This window comes from Ornithorhynchus anatinus, chromosome 2 (assembly GCF_004115215.2).
Source record: "Ornithorhynchus anatinus isolate Pmale09 chromosome 2, mOrnAna1.pri.v4, whole genome shotgun sequence".
In the NCBI taxonomy this organism is placed as follows: Eukaryota; Metazoa; Chordata; class Mammalia; order Monotremata; family Ornithorhynchidae; genus Ornithorhynchus; species Ornithorhynchus anatinus.
Genome location: NC_041729.1, coordinates 51,329,516 through 51,352,715, shown reverse-complemented (window position 1 = coordinate 51,352,715; position 23,200 = coordinate 51,329,516). Strand labels below are relative to the sequence as shown.

The 23,200-nt window shown below is 45.8% G+C and overlaps 1 protein-coding gene across 1 annotated transcript in view; it reads right to left on the bottom strand.

The window, feature by feature from the left end:
- Positions 1-389: 389 nt before the first annotated feature.
- The window catches only part of SHISA9 (shisa family member 9), a 261,288-nt gene continuing 238,477 nt past the window's right edge, over positions 390-23,200 (bottom strand). The window contains exons 5-6 of the mRNA XM_029057989.2: positions 17,037-17,084; positions 390-2,330 (exon numbers count right to left, since the gene is read on the bottom strand). Of these exons, the coding sequence (XP_028913822.1) occupies positions 1,951-2,330; positions 17,037-17,084 (428 nt within the window). The 3' untranslated portion in view covers positions 390-1,950. The remainder of the gene's footprint in view (positions 2,331-17,036; positions 17,085-23,200) is intronic.

Sequence of the window (23,200 nt, the reverse complement as noted above, 5' to 3'; positions counted from 1 at the left end):
TTCTTTCTGGGCTGCCATTCCACCTCCTTCCACCCCATTACTGAATACCGTCCACTACACTGCACATATCTGCCACCAAAGCGGAGGCAGACTAGGAGGACTGGTGTTGCAGGGGGACTCAACAGGGAGACATTCCAGGCAGGGACTGACAGGATGGGAGCTATATGACATAAATGCTGAGGACTCCTTGGGTGGAAAGGAAGGTAATGATGTGCAGGTTAGGACTTTGGGGCATGGGAGTACTGACCCAAAAAACTTGTTCTCTCAAGATGCCTAAATGCCGGGACCCCCTGAAGCCCCCCTGCTCAGGTCTGATTGTTTCCGGGTGCCACACGGCGAACCCCACCCACCCGGATGCAGACAAGCCTAGCGTCTCAGACAGCTCTCTCCTCTGGCGTTAGGAGCAAGACACGGACAACAGAGGACTAACAGAGTCACCACAGTTGGGGCGGGAACTCCCATCTTCCCTCTCCCCTGCTTCTCTCAGGGTCAGGCTGGGACAAAAATCAAAGCCCAAAGGGCCAAAGTCTCGCATGCCCTGAACCAAGTAACAAAGAAGTGTCCAATCTGGAAGTATGTTCCCAAAGGCAACACAACTTTAGGTCATTTTGGTTGAAAAAAGCAATGTGTGCGCAAAGGGAAACTCTAGGGTGGGAATGTGGCGGGCTGGGATGTGGGGTAGGGGGCAGGGGGAGAAAAGGTGTGTGTGTCGGGGGGGAGTTTTCCTGTGAACCCCTGGCTGTGCTACCACAACGAAAGGAGAAACAAGAGTGCTCGGCAACTAAAGGAGGTATGGAAACAACTCCTAATACTTTAGTAAATCATGAGGAAATAAGCCTAAAGTAACACAGATTTTCACTCAGAAAACAAGACTGTCATCGAACAATAGTAATACATTGAAGGCACCACCCACGCTTAGTCATTTTCAGTCCAAAGCAGTTGAAGTCAGGCGACACACTCAGGGTGAAGGAGAGTTGGGAACAGACAGTTAAGTAAGATTTGTTACCTTCCTGCTCTGCGAGGCAAACGGCTGCTTCGGGGAGGGCTAAGGATGGGTTTTCCCCTCGCCTTGCTTTGCTGCTGTGTTTTAAACAAACATCTCTCCGTCTGGAGACTGGGAAAAATATTTTTGTTCTGCAGCTGGTTTTTATTTGTCCTTTTATGCTTTTCTTTTATATATATATATAAAAAGAGGTTCTTTTGCACGCCTCTAAACCCACTCCTGGCCAGAAAGTTCACCCTGCACTCTGCAACTGTGACAGTCTCAGTCATCTTTACGTGGAATAGTCTTTGCCTCATTTTGTTAGAAGGTGGTGGGCGCAAGGGTTTTTTTTTCATGTGTGTTGTTTTTTGCTTCCGACGGGGATGATATGAGAGTTCGGCAAATGGCAGGCTGAGTGGTGAGAGTGCCTTCCTTGGCTTTCCCAGGCAGGCGTCTGAGAACCGGTTGTTCTCTTGGAATGAAATCAAAAATTCCTGACCAAAGCAATGGGTTACGGTAGGGTTCCAGGAGACCTTATTCTCCTATGTGCTCGTTCTCTCTCTCTCTCTCTCTCTCTTTCTGTCACTCCCACAGCAGGAACAAATATCTCCTAGTTAAAAGTTTCTGCAAATGGAAAGTTTCTCTGGAATTGTGCTACTCGTCATGGATTTTAATTTCAAGTAAAAAAAAAAAATAGTCACATGGTTTGGGTTCGTTATTCTGCGGTCTCCAGTGGGAAGTATGAGTTGCTAATTCTCCATTCGGTGTATTGCTGATTGCCTTTTCTCCTGTCCCGGGCTGCCCATCGCCTGTGTACTAGGGAGTCCCCGAGGCCAAGATCTTCTCCATGTCACCGATTGGTTGGTTAACGGTTTTAGCTGTGTGTGTGTGTGTGTGTGTATTTGTGTGTGTTTGTTTTTTGCCTCTCTTAGTTGTGTGTGGTCATCAGGACATTCCAGGGTTAAAGCTCAGACAGTCACCTCTGTTTTGCTGTTAGTGATGAAGTATGGCTGTGGGGGCAGGTAGTGCTGGCTCCGAGTAGCCAGCGGTTCGCTGGAGGCCGGCTCAACGGCCCCGTGCTTGCCCTTGTTGGCGAAGGCCTGCCGCCGCAGGGAGGGCTCGTTGGGGTCCCAGCCCTTGAAGTTGGAGTTGGAGGTGTAGGCCAGGGGGTGCGTGTGCATTTTGGAGGCGCGGGACTTGTGCCCGTTCTGCTTGCCAGGGCCGTGCTCGGGGCTGTAGGGCCGAGGCTCCTCCTCCACGCGCACCGGGTGCAGCGGCAGGCTGCCCTTGGCGGCCAGCTCGGCCAGGTGCCGACGTTTGGAGTAGAAGTCGTCGTTCACCTTGTCGGCTGGGCGGGCGGGGTGACCAGGGTCGGGACGGGGGGACGGGGGAGGGGTTGGGGGGAGAAAGAGAAAGAGAGAGGAGTAAGGCGCCGGCAGGAACGACAACACGCCGCCAACACCAACGCAAAGGTGAGGAAACACGTCAGGACACCGTGCATGCCACAGCCCCGAGGGGCACAAGGTCCCTCCCAACAGCGACTGCAGTCAGAGGGTACGGTTAGAGCCTTTCTGATCTGGCTTCCTGGATTCGAGGCCTAGGAACAAGAAAGCGGATTGTGGATCATCATCCCTCTCATCGCCTCCCACTCCGACTCCGAGAGCCACAGACGTTCTGGGAAGAAGAGCCAGGGCTCCGATCCCCCCCTGCTAACACGATCGCTGGGCCCCGGGCAGAACCTGGACAGGGCACGCTCAGTGCGTTCTTCCCCGAGAGGCTACAGGGCCCTAGCGATAAAGCCACAAGTCCACAGGCCTCAGGTCTGATCCTTCCCTCTCTGATCCTTTCATGGACCCCCATCTCCAGCTGTCCCTCCTGAGGACCCTTTTATCCTTCCCATCGATGCCCCGTAGATCAATTAGCCACCAAATCCTGTCTGGACCCAGGCTTCTAATCTGAGCTTTGGTCCTCAAGGATCTTAGAAAGACACTCAATCCCCTGCCTCAGTTTCCCTATCAGGCCCCTGACTTTCTCCACTCTTCTGGGTACAGCATGACTTGTTCAAGGCTACAGATTCTCTGGTGGGGAGGGAATGCCATGCTCAAAGGGCTAAGCTCCTTTGGCATCTCGTATGGCTATTCATCCAGGAATCACGGTTCCCCTGAGAAGCTGACACAACCAGACTTCTTGTCCAATGCCTGAGGAGCTTCTCTCATCTGCTCTAACAGGCTGGCGGTCATCAGAAGCACCACCAGGTGAATATAAGAACAGCGGTGACACCATTACTGGGTCAGACCCGGGGTCCAGCCTTCCGGGTATTCTTCTCCACCAGTGGCAAAGGAAGCTTGGATGAATCAGGTGAGAGTCGCCTTCCTCAGGGCTAGAGATGGAACAGAGAACATCCTGAACTTCCTCTTGGGAAAGAACACAAGATACGTGGATTTTTTTTTAACCAAATGCAGCTCCCCAATGAAGCTTGGATGAGCCCAAATCTAGTTTCCCACATCTTCCTTTGACAGTGACCCTTCTGACTTGGTTTTCCTTCTTACGATAGGCTTTAAAGCACGCCATCACCTTACCCGCTCCTACCTGACCTCCCGGATTTCCTACTACAATCCAGCCTGCACATTTCGCTCCTCTAATGCCAACCTACTCGCTGTGCCTAGTTCTCATCTATCTCACCACCGACCTTGTACCCACATCCTGCCTCTGTCCTGCAATGCCCTCCTTCTTCATAACTGACAGATCACTCTCCCCACCTTCAAAGTCTTACCGAAGGCACATCTCCTCCAAGAAGCATGGCCTGGTTCTGAATTCCAATAATACTGTTTTCCCCATCTGTCTACATTTCGGACCACGCCTGAATATCAAATTTAGTAACAAGTACTACCTGGTTCTGCTAATTAGAAGAACAAGGAGACCCCCCCTCTTCAGCTCTACTGCAATGAATGGACACAGTCAGGCTGAAGGAAGAGAGGCAAGGAAGCTGTAGAACTGAATTATCTCCTCACGGGAACCACTGTCTTATAGATTTAAGCAGGGCCGCCTCTGAAAAGGACCCACTGATTCTGAACTTAGCCATGAGGGGGTGGAGGGTGATGGGTTCTTATTCAGCCAAGGTAGCTGTCATTAGGTATGCCTTGAACTGGTAGCCCTTGGCTTATTTAATTGCCGAAGGCCAAATGTGGCTCTGGATCCAAAGCCATAGGCCATAATTCACAGTCTAGTGGAGAAATCCCTAGCCTGGGAGGTTGAAGACTGAAGTTCTAATACACCTCTGTCACTCACTCGTCATGTGGACTTGGAGATGCCGCCTAACTGCCCTGGGCCTCAGTTTCCCCAGATGGGACATTGGATGATACTACCTATCCCTTATCTCCTCAAGGGGAAATGGGAGAGGGTGAAGATAAAACGAGATATGTGAAAGACTGAACATTTAGGATGAAAGGTGTGTGTGAGTGGTATTTTGAACTTTTTCTTTACACTAATGGTGTTCAAGGAATATAGCATTTTATGAAACTTTCCAAAGGCTGGACAGAAAGTTCTTGCCGACATTTATTCCTATAGTAGGAGAATGGGCAGAGTTAAGGAGACCTGATCAAGATGCTTGATACACGACAACAACAAAAGTAGTAATAATAATAATTATGATAATGGTATTTTGTTGAGCACTTACTGTGTGTCAAGCACTGTTCTATATGCTGGGGTAGATACAAGTTAATCGTGCTGGACACAGTCTCTGTCCCACATGGGGCTCACCCTCTTAATCCCTATTTTGTAGATGAGGTAACTAAGGCACAGAGATGTTGTGACTTGCCTAAAGTCACACAGCAGACCAGTGGCCTAATCCCAGTTTAGAATCCAGATCCTCTTACTCCCAGGCCCTTGCTCAGAATCAAGATGGATCCTGTGACGGCCTCTTAGCTTGGCTCAACAGGCCATTTCAGGTTTAAGCCTTCTTTTCACGGGCTAAGAACAACAGCATACAAAGCCCAAATTGGCTTTTGACTGGATTCCCTGGAATTAGGCCAACCAAGGTGACAGAACTTTCTTCTAGTTCTTTAAGGCAAAATTGTAGCTAGTGAAATTCAGGTGCCTTCAGCTGCCCTAGAAATGCCTGCTCAGAGGGCTGAGGGAATGGTGGACAAGGTAGGAATAAAGATTCTGTGATCTTGTCCCTCTCTCAGCTACGATTAAGCTCTACTCCAAATTCCATTGTTCCCTTGATTTCTCTAGTTCTTTGACCTGTAGTTCTCATGTTTACCCATCACCTTGAAGGGTCAACTGTGGTACCCTACGGATTGCACTTTGAGAACCTACGATAACTCACCCGACTGCCATGGAATTTAAAGAGAACCTTTCTGTAACTAAGAGACAAGCCCAAAGTCATCACTCCTGCCTAGTCCATTAATGGACTGACAGTATTTATTGAGCATCTACCCTATGCAGAGCACTTCATAAGTGCTTAATACAATACTCTGCACACGGTAAGTGCTCAGTAAATACGACTGAATGAATTAAGCACTTATGAGAATACAATAGAGTTCAGAGACAAGATTCCTGCCCTCAAGGAGTGGATGATCTAAAGGAGGAGACAGATGCTAAAATAAATTATAGGTAGGGGGATGAAAAACAGTTACAGATATGTTCACAAGTGCCGTGCTGTGCGGGAGAGGTTGGGAGAGTATCAATCAAAGGTATTTCTTGAGCACTTACTATCTGCAGAGCACTGTACTAAAACCTGGGGAGAGTACAATTAAACAGAGTTGGTAGACACATTCCCCATCCAAAAGGAGCGAACAGTCTGCTTAAGAGAGCAAGATTCAGGGGCATAGAAGACACGGAAATAATGAGGTGGAAATAGAGGGGCTTAATAACAGTAATAATCATTGTGATATTTGCCAAGTGCATAGTATATGCTAAACACTGTTCTAAGTTCTGGGGGTGGATATGAGATAGATCCTGTGGGAGAGAAAGATCAGATATTCAACCACTATTTTACAAATACAGAAATGAAGGCACAGAAAAGGCAAGTGACTTGCCCAAGTGCACCCAGCAGGAGGGTGAGGGAGTCAGAACCAGAACCTGGACCTTCCGACTCCCAGACCTATGCTCTTTCTTTGAGAAGCAGCGTGGCTCAGGGGAAAGAGCACGGGCTTAGGAGTCAGAGGTCATGGGTTCTAATCCTGGCTCCTCCACTTGTCAGCTGTGTGACTTTGGGCAAGTCACTTCACTTCTCTGCGCATCAGTTACCTTATCTGTAAAATGGGTTAAAGACTGTGAGCCTCACGTGGGACAACCTGCTTACCTTATATCTAACCCAGTGCTTAGAACAGTGCTTGGCACATAGTAAGCGCTTAACAGATATCATCGTTATTATTATTATTTCCACTAGGTGTAGCTAGGGGAATGGAAGGTGGGTGGGAGTAGTCTGTCTCCCACTCTAGACTGAAATGTCATTGTGGACAGGAAATATATCTGCTTATAGTGATAGCGTACTCTCCAAAGCGCTTAATACAGTACTTTGCACGCAGTAAGCACTCAATAAATATGACTGAATGAATGGGAAATGCCACAAGAGGAAAGCTCAATCTCAGTCAAACGATGGCATTTATTGAACGCTTATTGTGTGTAGAGCATTCTACTGAGCACTTGCAAGAGTTCAATAGAGTTGATAGACCTAATTCTTAGAAATATCAGGCAACTTCCTTAGGCAGCATTTTTCCTCACCTTTGGCTTTCTCATCCCAATCCAGCTCCCCGAGTCTCAGGTGTGAGTCTGGCTTTAGGACCAGAACAGCCTGGTCCTTCTTCCAGGTACGGAGGAGGAACTGGCAGTAACTGGAATCAGCAGTCGCCAGAGACGGTCCTACTCACTCTTTCCCAAGGCTCTCCCATCAATCATCAATCAGTGACATATATCGTGTGCAGTGCACTGAAATAGGTTTTTGGGAGAGTCCATTCGAGTAAGTAGGAATGATCCCTGCCCTCATGGATTTTACAGTCTGGCAAGGGAGACGGAGACTAAAATAAATTATAGGGAGGGGAGAAAAGTGAGTGTAAGTATATGTACATAAGTCCTGTGAGGGAATAATAATAACTGTGGTACTCGTTCAGGGTTTACTATGTGCTAAATGCAGGGACAGGCACAATGCAACTGGATATAGGCCCTGTCCCTCCTGGGGATCAAAGTCTGAGAAGGAAGATCAGGTACTGAAACTCCATTTTACAGATGAGGTAACCGAATTACAGAGAAGTTAAGTGACTTGCTGAAGGTCACGTCACAGGCAAGCGGCGAGGCCGGGATGAGAACCCAGGTCTCCTGACATTCAGTCCAGTGCTCTTTTCACTAGGCCACACTGCTTCCCCACTCACAGGGATGCAAGGTTAGAGTCAGCAGAGCTTTCCTTATCGTAATAATAATAATAATGATAATGGCATTTGTTGAGCTCTATGTGTCAAGTGCTGTTCTAAGAACTGGGATTAGTGCAGGGTCAAACTGGACACCCCAGTCCCATATGGGGCTCATGGTTTTAATCTCCATTTTACAGATGAGGTAACTGAGGCACAGAGAAGATAAGTGATTTGCGCCAGGTAACACAACAGACAAGTAGCAGAGACAGGATTAGAACCCAGATCCTTCTGACTCCCAGGCCCAGGCTGTATCCACTAGGCCATGCTGCTCCTGCGGGTCATGTCTAGATAAGCTGACCTTTCGTAGGTTTCCAATTGGTAGGACAAAAACTCAAGAGCAGGGCAGATGGGAGATTGGAGGAAATAGGTCCGTCAACCCTCTGAGCAGGCATTGCTGAGGCACCCGAACAGAACCTACCTTATAAACCTTCCCTAGAGAGGGAAGGAGAGTTACGCCTCGCCGTCTGCCCTGATTTTGGGGAATACAGTCCAAAGACCATTTCGGCTTTGGGTGATGTTCTTAGTCCATTAAGGAGTTCCTTGCATATAAAATTAAGAAATTCATTGAGAAGCCTGTAAGAGCCATTGAGGCATTCATTAACCTAGTCAGTCCGTGGTGCTCTGTGGGCAGGCAGCCGACAAACAACAAACCAGGAAAGGAATCTGCCCCCCACCCGCCCTCGTAATATCTGTAGCCTTCTTTGGTCAGATCTTTCTTCATTTGAAAAAGGTGTTTCCTTTCAGGTGCATCTAATTGCCTCTGAAAGAGCCAAGGTTGGAAAATTAAGCTTCACCTGCTTCCATCTGTCTCTCCCTTAATTAGCGACAGAATACGTTCTGGAAAATACAGATGCAGCAAGTAATCGGCCCTTGCTTTCATTAACCGGGAGAATGCAGAGATAACAGCACCATCTCAAATTAGAATGTGCTTTTGAGGTTCGCCCAGAGTTCCATCACCCCAGGTTCCCGCTTCCTGAAGGACGGATCTATTACAGAGGCACACAGAATGGCACCATAACTTGCTTTCTTGAAGGGATTTCACTGGGTGAGATGCAGCTCGAAGGGGAAACGGCCCTCTGAAGCAAGCCTTGTTCTTTGCAAGCATGCACACATAGCCCCCGCCCCCAGTGCTCCTTCTTTTTGAAGGAAACAGAATCTCCCACCGAGACACTGCAAGAGCAAATGGATTGCCAAGACCCCTACTGAATTTCCCACATCCCTCTTTCCATCTCCCCAGTGCCACAGATCTGATTTTTCACCCTTTCTGAGGGCTAAGAGAATGTGATTTAATGGCAATATTTTCATTCTTCATCAAATGGATACATTTGATCGATGGTCATTATGTCCTTGAGCGATATCTCTGACACCAATGATTTTCTTAGATCATAAGCTCTTTGAAGGCAGGGATCATGTGATACCCACTTTATACAGTGCCTTACTTGAAGACAGTGCTTAAAGATGGTCCATAATAATGCTAATAATAATAATGGTCCATAATAATTGTGATGAGTGAAATTGAAGGTCTATTGGTAATATCTTCCCTAGGGAATTCTGGCTGTAATAAGGAACTCTCAGGACTAATGCAGCCAACAAAAACCAGAAAGCCCTATAAAAACCAATCTGAATCCCCCTCTTTCTCCTCACTAGAGGGAGGAGAAGATAAAGGCAGCGGAGCTTGCTGCAACATGGCTGTATTATGTCATCCTGGATGTATTGCCCGGGTCTGCAGTTCCATTAAGATGAATGCCTTCAGACCCCAGTAAATTGTGTCACCATTTGGGCTTTAATGGTTTATAAATACAATAGAACAGAATACCAGCTCCCACTGTAGAGAGACAAGGGCTGAAGAAAATGCCGCCGCTTGGAGGATTTATTTTTGCTCTCCTATGTTTGGCACACTGTCTGTGAATTTTTTTTTCTGGTCTTCCTGCTTTATCATCCCCAAGGATGCATGGATGATTAAAAGCCGGGTGGACAGTGCCAACCCCAGAACGTTTTTTTGTTGGGTTTTTTTTTTTTTGATGTTTTTAAACACTCCAGTTGGTAAAAGGCAGAACAAATTCCTGGGGTTTTGCATTTACCATCAGTCAGAAATGGGAGAAAAAAAAATCAAAAGAACAGTAAGGCTTCAATATGCAGAAGAAATACCAAGAGGAAACCAGAAGAATTGTCTTGGTTACAATCCACCACTTTCTACTTTTCATTCCCAGTTGCAAGGATAAAATGGCATTTGAACTTCAACTAATCAAGACAACCACTCCCAGACACCCTGGCAGAGAGCTCCGGGCTGCTCCAGACTTTAATTGTCTGGAGAGCTTGGAAAGCCACACAGGTGGTCAACTCCTTCCTCCCTCCTCTTGCCTTCCTTTCAACAGGCCCCAGAGTGCAAGGATCTAAAGATTGCTCCTGCCACTCCAAAGAGGGCTTGAAAATCCATTTACAATCACAGTGGCTTCGCTTCTGTGGGTAAATGTTTGGCACCTGCAAGTGATCCCTCTTTACGCAGGGAAGGGCCGCAAAACCACAGAGGCTCCCCTGTTGATGAGGCTGATCCCCTCCTGTCCTATTCACTCCTGACACTCCTTTGAAAAATCAAATCTTTTATTTTCTGTTTCATTCAAATACTGCTCTTGGCTGAACCTATTAAGCTGTTTGCTAGATTGACCATGAAAGATGATTTGAGGGGCATGAAACTGGGCACTCTTTGGGGCATTTTCTCATTATTGATCCAAAAATCGGTGCAAACACACAAAATCCAATGCCAGGCCAGCCCCCTGGCAGTGAGAATTCAGGGAGGCACAAGGGTAGCCCAAAGTAAACCCAGACTCGTAGTCTTCCACCCTGATCCTTGGGAAGCAGTGTGGCCTAGAGGATAGAGCATGGGCCTGGGAGTCAGAATGACCTGGGTTCTAATTCCGACTCCACCACTTGTCTGCTGTGAGACTCTGGGGAAGTCACTTCACTTCTCTAGGCCCTAGTTACCTCATCTGTAAAATGGGAATTAAGCCTGTGAGCCCCATGTGAGACGGACTGTGTCCAACCTGATTAACTTGCATCTATCCCAGCTCTTAGAATGGTGCTGGATACCTAGTAAGTGCTTAATAAATACCATTACTATTATTATTATCCTCTTGACCAACTCCATTTGCCAATCCTGTTGCTTGGACTTGGGCTCTGTCTCTGCAGGCTCAACAGGCAAAGGGAAAGCCAAAGAGGAGAAGTGGAAGGGAGTAGAAAAGAAGCAGGAAGATGGTGGGGCAAGGAGAGGAAGAGAGCCGAGAAGAGGGGAGTCCAAGATCTAGTTTTCTCTGATGTTGCTAGGACTTTTAAGCAAGAATGGTTGGGAAGCAAGAGGGCTTTGAGACAGAATTGTTGTGGGATGGGGAGGGAGGAGGAAGGGTGCGACCCTCACGGTTCTGCTCAACAGGCTGGGTGGCAAGTTGCCCTCACGCTCCTGTGCCTTCCTCTTATATTTGCAGCAAACTGGGCAAAAGGAGCCTCAGTAAAGAGAATCAAAATGCCACGCATTATTCCCCTAGGACTAGCAAAATACATTTCAATTATGGTATTCATCAAATATTTTCTAGAATAATTGTCACATTTTCAAGTGTTTACTAAGGTCCTGGGGTCAGCACAGTATGTATTTCTCAGTGCTGGCGTAACTCCAATATAAGTAGCTTGAACCCAGCTCCTGTCTCACTTGGGAACCACGGTCTAAGAAGGGAGAGTCTCAGGTCTTTTAGCCGCATTTTATGGATGAGAAAACTGAGTCATGGAGAGGATAAGAGGCCTGTCCACGGTCACCCTGCAGGTCAGTGGTGTATCTGGGGATAGAATGAATCTATGACTCCTGGCCTCCCAATCTGGTGCCTATAAATGGGTTGACCGGGACATTAATCTACCTTACACACACAGCGCGGACAGAACCAATCTTTGTAACCTATTCTCTGGTCCACAGGAATCAAATTACAGTCCCTTTTCAAACAGGATCATTTCAAAGTTGGACACAGAACCTGTCATCCAGGTAGGAATGATGTGAGCTCACTAGGCCAGGATGCTACACTGGTCTGTCTTTAAATTTTAATGAAGTTTTATGGGTAATTATCATTCTGCAGTACTGCTGAATCAAACAGGAGTCTCTCTGGTGACTAATTTAACACCTGTTACACTCCCCAGTCTTCTCATCAAAGGCTGGGCAGCTTAATAGGTTAAAATGTTTGCTTGGAGCTTTTCAAAGGGTATTGAGCTTAAGTGCTGGTAGAATTGGATTTTTATTAAAAATATCTCAATTCCTCCCCCACCACTTGAAGGAAGTTTGCCCACTCCAAGTCAGGAGGGAAGAATATATTAAAAAGTGGGATTTCCAGGAAGCGACCCTAGCTTTTTATGTGCAAGCATTCATTCCCCCTGGGTTCAGAGTCGCTGCGGTGCAGGCAGAGTTTGGCTCAGTCACAAATTAGATTTTCTTCTTTCACTGTGCACAACCTTCAATGCCCTCATGGGATGGGAGTGATTGTTGTTGGCCTCCTCCACGTTTGTCTTCTGCACAAGTTCTTGACATTAAAACTACCTTGGGCTTGTTTCTCCCCTAACGGAATGAAGTAAGAATTGTGGCCTGATTGAAGTTCCTGTCCTTATTAAAATTAAAAAGAAACATACCCCAGTTGGGTAAAATGGAACTGAGTTAAATCAACTCAACTTTCCTCTAAGAGGATGATGCCACTGAGTTGTAGTTTGAAGACATTTGGGACCGACAGGGCGGTGCCTGCAATCTTAGGACTGTAGACACTTTGTGGGTAGGGATCGTATATATCAACTCTACTGTACGGTAATTTCCCAAGCACTTAGTACAGGGATCTGCACCATAAGCACTCAGTAAATACCCATGATTGATTGCTTTACACACAGTAAGTGCTCAGTAAATCTAACTGATTGATTTGATGGAACCCTCTTGGAACAGAAAGAAAAAGACCAATTTCTATTTCAGTTCACTGGGGATTCAGTTCTGGAATTCATCCTCTAGTACAAAGACCATTGGGCAAGGGAAGTTTGAACTAGACTCGGTCCTAGCACATGATTCTGAGGCAGTAGATCATTTTTTCTAATGCTCCTCCAGGACAAAGGGAAACAGGGAGGAAAATAATGTATAAAACAAACCAAGGGATGGAAATCAGCTCTTGGAGAAGGTTATGAAGACTGTTTCCTGTCTCTCCCCTCTCTCTCTTCGATCACATTTCTCTGTCAATTCTCTGTCAATTCTCTGACAGACCCCCAGTGTGCGTAAATGCTCAAGGAAATACAAACCAGATGACATTCTCCACTCCATTCTCAGTCAGGGTCTGCTGAATTCTGTTTCCTCTCCCACAAGAGGTAGTGACTTCACAGTGGTGGGGTCCTGGTATTTTAGCCGGTGGCTCTTCAGAGGGTCTAGCATTTGAAAAACCCATTGAGAATGCAGCAGTCTCACAGTGTCTAGGTCTCAGAAAGCTGACCAGGCTGTGAGGGATTAGCTGATGACAGAAGCCTTCCGAAAGGACAGAGGCTCCCCCTTCAAGAACATGCGGGCCTTTATGAAGACTAGAGAGCTTTCCCTTCTCTGGCTAAATCACTCCTGATCTGTTAGCCCCTCCTCTTATCTGTGGAGAAATCTATGGCCCTTCGAAGCAGGGATGTAAATAGTTCCATCATCTCTGGCCACAGGAAGAGGGTCCCTCAGGGCCCTGTGGCAGTAAAACTGGAACAGCTGTTTTTTTTTTTTTTAAAGAAATTGTTTCCTCTGAAGCATTTTTTCTGCTCAGATAAAAATAAGCCAGCTTCTCACAGGGTGCACCCAGCCCAGTTCCAATCCTGGAAAAAGTGTTCCGGCACTGCCCGTTTTCACAGAAGAGCAAACTTAAAAGTCAAAAAATATGGAGCTTTTAACTTGATTATTTCGATGTAAATAAAATCCCAGAGTAGCAGATACATATTTGTCAGATCAGTCTGGCAGACAAGACCCGGTTTGATTCCTAATGAATTCTAAACAAACGTCAGGTGAGTGAAGGAACATTATGGGGTTGAATGTGGATTGATCATAACCAGTAATGGGGTATCAGACTGTAGGCTGTGAAAAACTGAATACAGAAACCATTGTGATACACTCGTCCCTCCGTAGCATTTTCTGCCTCAGGATGTCAAAGTGCTTCACTAAGCCCAGTGCTACCCAGGCAGTGAAAACTTTCTTCCTCCTTCAACTCTACCTCAAGAGAAGGGCATGAACATGGAGCGATTCTGCACTTGAGGCAAGCTAGAACCTCAGTTAGGCCTCATTGCTTCCCTCCTCACCTGGTGCCTAGTGATGGCCCTTCTGAAGAAAAAAAAAATCCAATTTTCTCCAGGACGCCTTCCCTGATTACTCTCTCAGCTCTCTAACCAATATCCCCCTCAATTATTATCAGTACCATTATTGCTAACTGCCACTTCAGCACTTCTATGTCACTAAAACTCTTGGTTAGTCACACGTATTATTATACTCTACATATATACTTAAAATGCACATATTGCTATCCTCTACTGCTTCCTGTAATTTACCGTAGTGCCTCTCCCAGTAGATTGCAAACTCCATGAAGGCAGGGACTGTGTCTACAGTACAATCCTCCCCAGAGTAGTCATTCATTAAATAGTATTTATCATCATCATTACTACTATTGTGAGATTAAAACTCAGGAATGATTGGGCTAGGTTTCCTGAGAAAATATCCTAGAAGGGTGACTATTTCTCCAGTTCACTTACAAACTCTCTGGGAATCACGAGGTGACCACTCCCCCGAAGCCTCCCCTACATACAACCCCCCATAGCTATATTCATGCATAGGAATGGAAGGAGAATTCCAAATGGATTGCTTGAAAGAAATTGTTTTCCCCTGACCCGCTCCCCTCAGGGAAGTCTCTGAGGTAGTTATTAAGCAAGGGCATTTTAAATATTTTCTTGCCAAATGCAAAATTAAGGGCAGAGTCCAAAGGAGCTGAAGGACAACGGTGGAGAGACTGGAGGAAGGTTGAGAGTGCCTTGTATCGTACTCTCCCAACATTTTAGTGCAATATTCTGGATCAAATAAGCACCACTGATTGACTGAGCTACTGTGACTTGCCCTCTTTCCCAACACCCCCAGCTTCTGGGGAGGGAAGTGAGCCGCAATCCCAGGTATTGGGTCCCCGGTTTTGTGAAAAAGCACCTTCCCTCTACAATACTCCCACCCTGTTATCAAGAAGTTTCTACATACTTCCAGAAAACAGCAGACTAATAGCTGGGAAGAGAACTGACTGCATCAAAATTCTGTCACAAGGTCATAATCGCTTTGTTTTTCAAAGCAAAAAAAAGTTTCAATCTTAAATTAGTACGTCTGTTGTTCCAAATTGTTTCAATTTCCAAAAATATACTTTGACATGCGAACTATTATCTGACTAGATCAGAAAATCTATTTAACTCAAGAAAATAATTGGATTCCTAGTAGCATATTAACCAGTACACTCTTCAACTTGAATTTTAGCCTCCCTAATGCTCCATTTCCATTTGGCAATGTACTGTAATTCAGTTCTTTCTCCTGAATTTAGGTTGCCTACAGGGTTCCCAATTTCTGACTCTTCAAAAAGAGTGTCTACTCACTTGGTATCAAGCTAGCATGGCCCCTATCCGGCGAAGGGATATCTGGTATTCTTCAATACCACTGGTGTCTCCCCTATCTTTCAAACTATGAGCCTCTAAGTGATGCTGTTTGATATTGCTAAGGGAGTCACTGGAGGCCTTCGTGAATTCTGCACAATGAGAAGCAAGTGTGGGAACTACCCAGGATAGCACAATATACTGATGTCAGGGTGGCTCAGTGAAAAGAGCCCGGGCTTGGGAGTCGGAGGTCATCATGGGTTCGAATTCCGGCTCTGCCACTTGTCAGCTGTGTGAATGTGGGAAAGTCACTTAACTTCTCTGGGCCTCAGTTACCTCATCTGTAAAATGGGGATTAAGACTGGGAGCCTCACATGGGACAACCTGATTACCCTGTATCTACCCCAGAGCTTAGAACAGTGTTCTGCACATAGTAAGCTCTTAACAAATACCAACATTATAATTATGTCAAATATGATGTTTTATGCCTGGGACAGATCCACCTGGGAGCTCCCCACAGCCCATGCCGGGTCCTACCAGGTCCATCTGAACACAGGTGCCATGACATTTGGAGGCAGGAGCAAAGGTGGAGGGAGGTTGGGAGCCTTAAATAAAGGAGTCCATCATAAAGGAGTCTGGTTCTGTATCTGTAAAGGGAAGACTATCTGAAAACTGGACTGTCCAGAATACAATGAGTTGAATAACCAACCTAAGTGGGACACATCCCACCGAATTCCAACGGGAGTCAGGACGAAGTTAAAGGAAGACATGGTTTGGAGTACAGAAGTGTGACCTTTCACAGCAGACTAATGGCAGCGGCATTTTTCCTGAGGGGAGCGCAAAGTGAGGGAGGACTCCAGAAATACTAAATCTACAGCCATCACTTTTGAACACACTCTGAGCTCTGGGCTGCAATCTGGGTTTTTTCAGTGCAAAATGCCTCATCGGGAAAAACCACAGTCATTAGGCCTTAGCTCAAGAGGCAAGGTACAGTGTAGAGTGAAAGCCATGACATTCAGGCCTGACTCATTCTTCATGCCTCCCACCTCTGGGCAGCTTGCTCATGGCAACTCCCAGTTCTGCTCTTTGGCAGCCAGAGAAGCCCCCAATCCACCACAAATCCCTCTGGAATGTTTGTCTCTCTAGATCACAATCTCCAAAAGAGTAAGGATGGTGGTGCCCACCAATTCTATTGTATTTAGTCAATCAAGCACAGGTATTAACCACTTGAGAAAGTACAATACAGCTTTGGTAGACGTGATCTCGGTCCACAGAGAGTTTACAGTCCATCCCAAGCATTCAGCAAGTGCTCCTCACGTGGTAAGCACACACTGACATCACTTAAACAAATACCACGATTATTATTAAGTAAATATTAGGGAAGCAGCGTGGCCTCTTGGAAAGAGCATGAGCCGGGGAGTCAGAGGATGTGGGTTCTAATCCCAGTTCTGCCATTTTGACTGCTGCTTGACTTTGGGCAAGTCGCTTAACTTCTCAATGCCTCGGTCTCCTGAACTTGTAAAATGGGGATTAAATCCTATTCTCCCCCACTTAGACCGTGAGACCCATGTAGGGCAGGGACCGTGTCCCACCCGATTATTTGGTAGCTGACCCTGCGCTTAGTACAGTGTTCAGCACATAGTAAGTGCTTAACCAAGTACCATTAAAAATAAAAATAAAAGCTTAGGCTTCTTACCTGAATGTTTCCTCTCACACATTTGCCTTTGTGAAAAATGAATTTTAGGACACAGGTAAGGTCAACAAATCAGCAAATCAATTAGCATTTCACCCTAAAAGAGCCCGAGACCACCTTGGCTAAGAGCTGTGGATAAGGCCTCCTATGTCCTTAATAGGCAGACACATACACGTACGTACACGCACAATCTGACAGGTACACCTATGTGCAATCTGACATGGACACACACCATGCAGAAAACTTCTGCACTTCCACTGTTGTGCCAAGACGTCCAAACAGAGGAGCAAGAAAAACCGTACCATACCTTTGGGTGACTTAAGTGTCGCCACTGGCCAGTCACCATCACAACTTCCTAAAAAATAACAATCAAGAGATGCAGATCTGTTTGTTCTGCTTCACGGGCACTAGTGGCTGGTTGGCACCGCTCTCACCAACCGGGCACTCCCATCTGCATCGCCAGCTGCTACCTGAGTTGGCGAATGGGCACTCCAAAACAAGTTCATCCACGATCTCCCATTTCGTAGAGTCGGGGTAGGAGGGGAGGGGGATCCCTCAGTGGGCTATTTGTCCCAGAGACTAAATGTTTTTGTGGGTACCGATGACAGCAGAATTTAGAGTAATGGGCCTTGGTTTGCATCTCTGGTTTAACCTGCTCTTCTCTGTTTCCAAAATCCCAACTGCAGGTTTTAGGACACGATCCATGAAAACATTTTAGGGATCCATAGAAACAAGATATGAAGTTGTACTGGGTCATGAGTCACGCCTATACACCTTCTTGTTACTGCTCTCCTGTTGGGCTTTGGGGTTCTCATGGCACTTTTATTAAATACATAATTCAACCTCAAAGGGATTTAGCACCTTGCAGCAGAATGAATGGAGATTTGGAGAGAAGAAGCCATCAAAACAGATGTTTCCCCATTACCCCCGATTAGACTGTAAATGCGTCAATGGGCAGGGACTATCTCTATCTGTTGCCGATTTGTACATTCCAAGCGCTCAGTACAGTGCTCTGCACATAGTAAGCGCTCAATAAATACTATTGAATGAATGAAACAATGCAATTTGGTGCCAGCCTGCATTTGGCACAACGCAAAAAGGAGAAGAACTTTGGTTTGTGGAAACCGCCCCCTGACATCCCACATAGATGGGGCCCACTTTTAATGGTGAGGGGCTAGAAAATAGCCTAGAGTTAGTTACTTCATCAGTGTCAAATCTCCCTTACCTTAGAGGCAACTGTTTTTCAGGTGGATTTTCTTGTCCTGGTCACTCCACTCACACCACTCTCTAGCAATACTTTCACCACAGACACCAGCTCATTAGACTATAGGGGCCATATTAGACCAGGAATTTATATGGCTTGCTCTTTCTAGACACAATTACCTAGAGTATTCAGACAAACTCCCACCCTATCCCCGAACCTAGTCATCCTCTTCTTCCTTTCCGTGCTCCCCTTTGCCTGAAATGGCTGGGGATAATTGAGGAAAAGCCATGGTTAGGGTGGTCCATGAGTCAGATGCTGTCCAGAGTCAGAAGCCTCTTCAACCCTGAGGCTGAACCCTCACGGCCTAGCACCAAACACTGATCCTCACAGACTGACTGTGCTGGAGGCCTTCTGGGATCATTCCCTTTAGGGCAGGCTCTCCCATCAGAGGAAACTCCTGGTCCTCCAAGAGATGAGAAGAGAATCTTCAAGTCATGGCTGTGGAATCCAAGCTGAATTGTGGAACCTGAGAAAGTGCCTGACACTAGTATTCCGGGTGTGGCAGAGATGAGAGCCTGGATGCTTACTGCTGCTAACTGAATCCCCTTCCCTTGATGACCAATGATGCGTATATCAGCCTTTCCCCATCTGCTCCTTGGGCATTGATCCCGGGAAAGCTATGCCTCTTGTCTGAGATTCTCACTGAATTCCTCTCAGACGCAACCACTTCCGGAAGCTGCAGAGCTGACCCATATTTGGGTTCCTACTTACGATAAAGAAGGCACCTATAGAGGTACCCTTTTATTTCATCAACCTTACCTGCCAATCTCTCGGGCATTCAGAATGCTAGCCCTAATTAATACATCTCCTCCGAAGTGTTTTTGGCTCTCCCAACATTCCAGATGCTGTAACGAGTGTGAGAAAAGCACGACTAGATACAGGTGAGAGTCGTCTTTCCCTATCCCCTGGATGTCAGAATTGATAAGAAACTATATGGAAATGTTAAAGTTTAGGGGCTTTTTATGAGACAATTACATAGAAGGTAATAATGACTCAACTTCTAATAAGTAAAAGTGCTAAGTGAGGTTTTCTCCACATATATTGCTTAAAAGGATGGTGGTTATGTCGCTGAACAAGGTGCCTTTAGGCACACGTGGGGTCAGGTCAAATACCCATTTTTCTTGCCAATTTACCTTTGGAATGTCTTCAACCTTAAGCTGTTAGTGGTGAAGGAGTTCAAGTCAGCCCCTCAGGACCGTGACTTGACATCAATTCTTGTTCAAAGCTGTTCCTGTTTCAGGTATGCTAACTCCGTCCTCATTTGGAGTTAGCCTCATCAGTGGTGCATAAAAGAGCAGTGGCCAGTTATGCACAAAAAAAGCAAAGTTGATGAATTGGAAAGAAGAATAATTTATGCAGAAAAGGGGTAGACAATCACTTTGTGCACTTTCCCCCACCAAAAATGAAATGCTGAAAACTGCTTAGGAGCATCAGGATAAATGTCATCACAGGAAATGAAGGCATTGAACCATCTGAAGACTTTGGGGTAACTTGGAAAAGAAATGAGGGATATGATAGAAGTAGATTGTGAATTAGTAGTTGATGCAGGAATCCAATTGTCTTTTGGGTTCTCATTTATCAAGAGGTAAAGACTTCCACCTTATGAAATAGCATATACCCTTCTGGGGTTCAAACCAAGGCATCAGCCACTCTGCTCGAGAGTTGAATATTGATGTAAGGTGTTGAGCAGAAAAGAGAATCTATGCAAAGTGCAAAAGTGGGACACAAATGGGAAGCAGCTCCTGCTAGGTCGGTGTTGTTTTGAAGGTGCTATTTTTTAAAAAGAAAAAAAGAGTTTTTCTTTAAAGAATGTAAAGAAAGGAATTTTTTATGAATTAAAGAAAGGCTCAAACAGCTAAAAAAGAATTTTGGCAGCACTGAAGAATGACGACAGAGCTCAAGACTTTCAGCAAATAAGTGTACTCAAAATCCTCAATCCTCCCGTCCCATAAACATCCCAGAACTCTGGACATACGGGACTAGGTGGAGCATAGGTTCTAGAAACCAGAATTTCTACATTTCCATGCATTCCAAGACATCTGTCTATCACAAGCCCACAGAGCTGAAAGCTTCTGCAGCTTTAAAAATGGGATAAAGGCAATTTCAATAGCCTTGCAAATAGCCAACATTTATCAGCCTAGAAAACATTTATCGAAGTCCATCCTGCCCCAGGAGGTGCATGGCTAATACAATTGGCATTCTTTTCGATTCAAATACAAAACGGGAGCAAAGATTTATATGCAGAGCATAATTAGCATAAATCAGCCAAGAGGACCGAAAGCAACAAAAATCTCTTGTAACTCAGGCCCGATGTTCTTGGATGGAAGTTATTTCTCCCTATCAGCAGCAGCTAGCCAGGAGCTCAGAGTTATCTTCAATCAGTGCCTGTCTCTCATCTTGATCCAGACACTGCCATTTCACAAGCAGAAAGCAAGATAGCACGTGAGGTTTACTGCATAGCAAGTAACAGTTGATGGCTACCTAGAAAGGAACGTGGGTTCTGCAAGGAAACTCAAGTAATCAACGTATCCTGTTTCCTGCCTCCTGCCTCCAGATTGGTGAGTGACTATTCCATCTGAGACAAAAGAGCTTCTCTGTAACCCTTGCCCATCGCCCTGCCAGGGGAGAACTTCCTGTGTCTACCTGAATGCTTTCCGCTGCAATTTCAGCTTATTTGATCTTGTTTGGGCCTCCGTGGGCATGGAGGACATCAGGTCGGCATTGCCCAAGAACATCTTACCAGTTAGGCTCTGGCTTTAGTTAGTTCCTTTTTTCTTTTTTTTAATAGATTGATTGACTCAAGAAGGGAAATGAGCCTTCATCAGCATCCCCTGTTCTATTTGCATCCCGATCCCAGCAATAGAAAGGGATAAGTGGGAGCAGCCTTTGTAATAAAACACTTGTGGCGTGGGCTGGGGGAGCCGGATCACTGCAACACCTCCAGTTGTTTCCAGGGCTCTGCAGGGAAAGAGGAATCCCACTCTCCACCTCATGTCTGCCGCCGGCTGCTGGATCAATACTCAGTCATTTGCCCCCCTGCGCCAAGGGGAAATGAAAGTGATGGAGCGAAAGGGATTAGAATCCGAGGGACCTTATCATTAAGACCATGGCTCTGTAGACTTGGATGAAAAGTAGGCCTGGGGCAGGGTTCCTCCCACCTTGGCCCATGGTCACTGCCAGAGGAAAAAAGACTGAAAAAACAGGCCAGCAATCACAAAGGGCACACATGGCGTGATTTTCGGGCAACGTTCTCCTAAGCGTGTTGGCCAGGAGTCAACCATCTTGTTCTATTTGGGAAAAAGGTGATGGGTTTGCAGCCTTGGTTTGAGGAAAAACAGATAAGACCTCAGAACGATCCCCATTTTGGGAAAAAGGAATACTTTTTAAAGAGTTTCAGGTTGGGCTTCAAGAGAAAGCTTCCCTGAATGCTGTTGGTTTCAGTGCTTCAATCCGAAGGAATATTTTTCCAGGTCTTTTAGACCACAAAAATGGTGCCTCGTCGATGAATCTATCGGCTCCCAAGCAAGGAGAGGGAAAGAACAGCTTTGGGCAATTTCCTCCATTCTTAATAGGACCAAATTTTCATTTTGCAACATTTCAAATAGAATCCATTTTCTTGTGTCAGAGATTGCCGTGTTTGGGAAGTTTCACCTTTGAAATAATTAGCAACGTGGCCTATAGAGCTGAAAAGTTTTTCAAGGATGTGGATGCAGAACAAAACCAAAGATAAGCAATGCTACATGATGGGTTTTAGGAACTCTGTATTCAAGAAGGAGATAGCTAGATAGATGTACTGGTCAGAGGGTCCATGTAAGGGGTTGTTTGTCTCGAGCTAATGCACCCACATTTGCAGAAGGAAACTTAGTTATTATCAGTTCTGCAACACCGCTTTGAAATTGGTTGATGACAGTTGGTCTCAATTCTTTCGGGCTATTCATCTGATTTAAAAAACGATTCATCTAGTTAACGAAAGCCTAGGAAGCTAAAACAGCAAACCATTTCAAACTGACTTCTCTGCCTGGCTCTAATGATTCCATTAATGATATGTACTTCATCATTCTCACTATGATCATATTACGCCTTAATAAAGAGCCTCTGAAAGCACATTTATTACAGATTTACATTTCCCTCAAGTGGTAAAATACAAAACTATTTTCTACCCCATGTGAACATTGAGGAGTCAGTCACACCACTTGTTTGGTTACATGCTATTTGGCTCCGAGACCATCTGTGGCTCTCTGCCTGTTGGCTCAACTCAGAGAGATTTATGTGGTGCTGCATGACTGTGACAAAACATCGAGAGGATGGTCATCTCACACCAGATTTCTGGAGTTGCCGCAAAATGGCGGTGGGAAGGGGAGGCGTGGAGATGACGGATGAGAAAGTGAAGGCTTTGTCCACATTTTCTCATCTCCTCTCCCTACTGTAGCTGTGGAGACATAGCCACAGGCTATTTGGTTTCATCCTCTGCACATAGCCTTTATTTTTCTCTTTCCAGAACCCAACACTCTTCCTTTGGCTGCTTTGCAGTAATTATGACGGGCCCTGCAAAAATACCGGTTAGCCTTTCAATCAGAGTTTCTCTGGCCCCATGCTCAGCTTGTTCTCAATATTTCAATCCGTTAGTCTTTGCCAAATAACCCATGCCCTTTGTAAGCGATGGCTGGTATTAGGCCAACATTTTCACCTATTCTGAAAGAGTTGCTGTTAGATCCTATGAAAGTTTAACAAACTGAATGCCTAATTAATAATACTTTTCCAAAATGATGGTTCCAGGGAACCCAGTTGAGCTAAAGGAGCTGGGAGGCAGCTCTAGAATGGGTTTGGTTGTTCCTAAAATGCTCTCTACTCTTCAACTTCCCTAATTTTCCCCAGCCGGGAGGGTTGGGCTTTCTACTGGGAACCTGGAGAGAGAATAAAGCATCTTGTTGGTCTGCCAAGATTTCCTTCTTTACCTTGCAAGTCAAATTGGGCTTTGGACTAATCAGGGAGTAGATTTCAAGACCACTGTCTAGGCTCTAACGGCCACTGGTGACTGACATAAAATGAGCCGGAACCCTGATATGAGTTGAATATCCATGCATCAGTTTATCGGGGAGCTTCCCCAGAGACAAGGACCGTGTATTTTCTCATAGTGTTTAGTACAGGGCTCTGCCCACTGCAAGCTCTTAATAAATTATATTACTACTAGGGGAAAATGTGTTAAA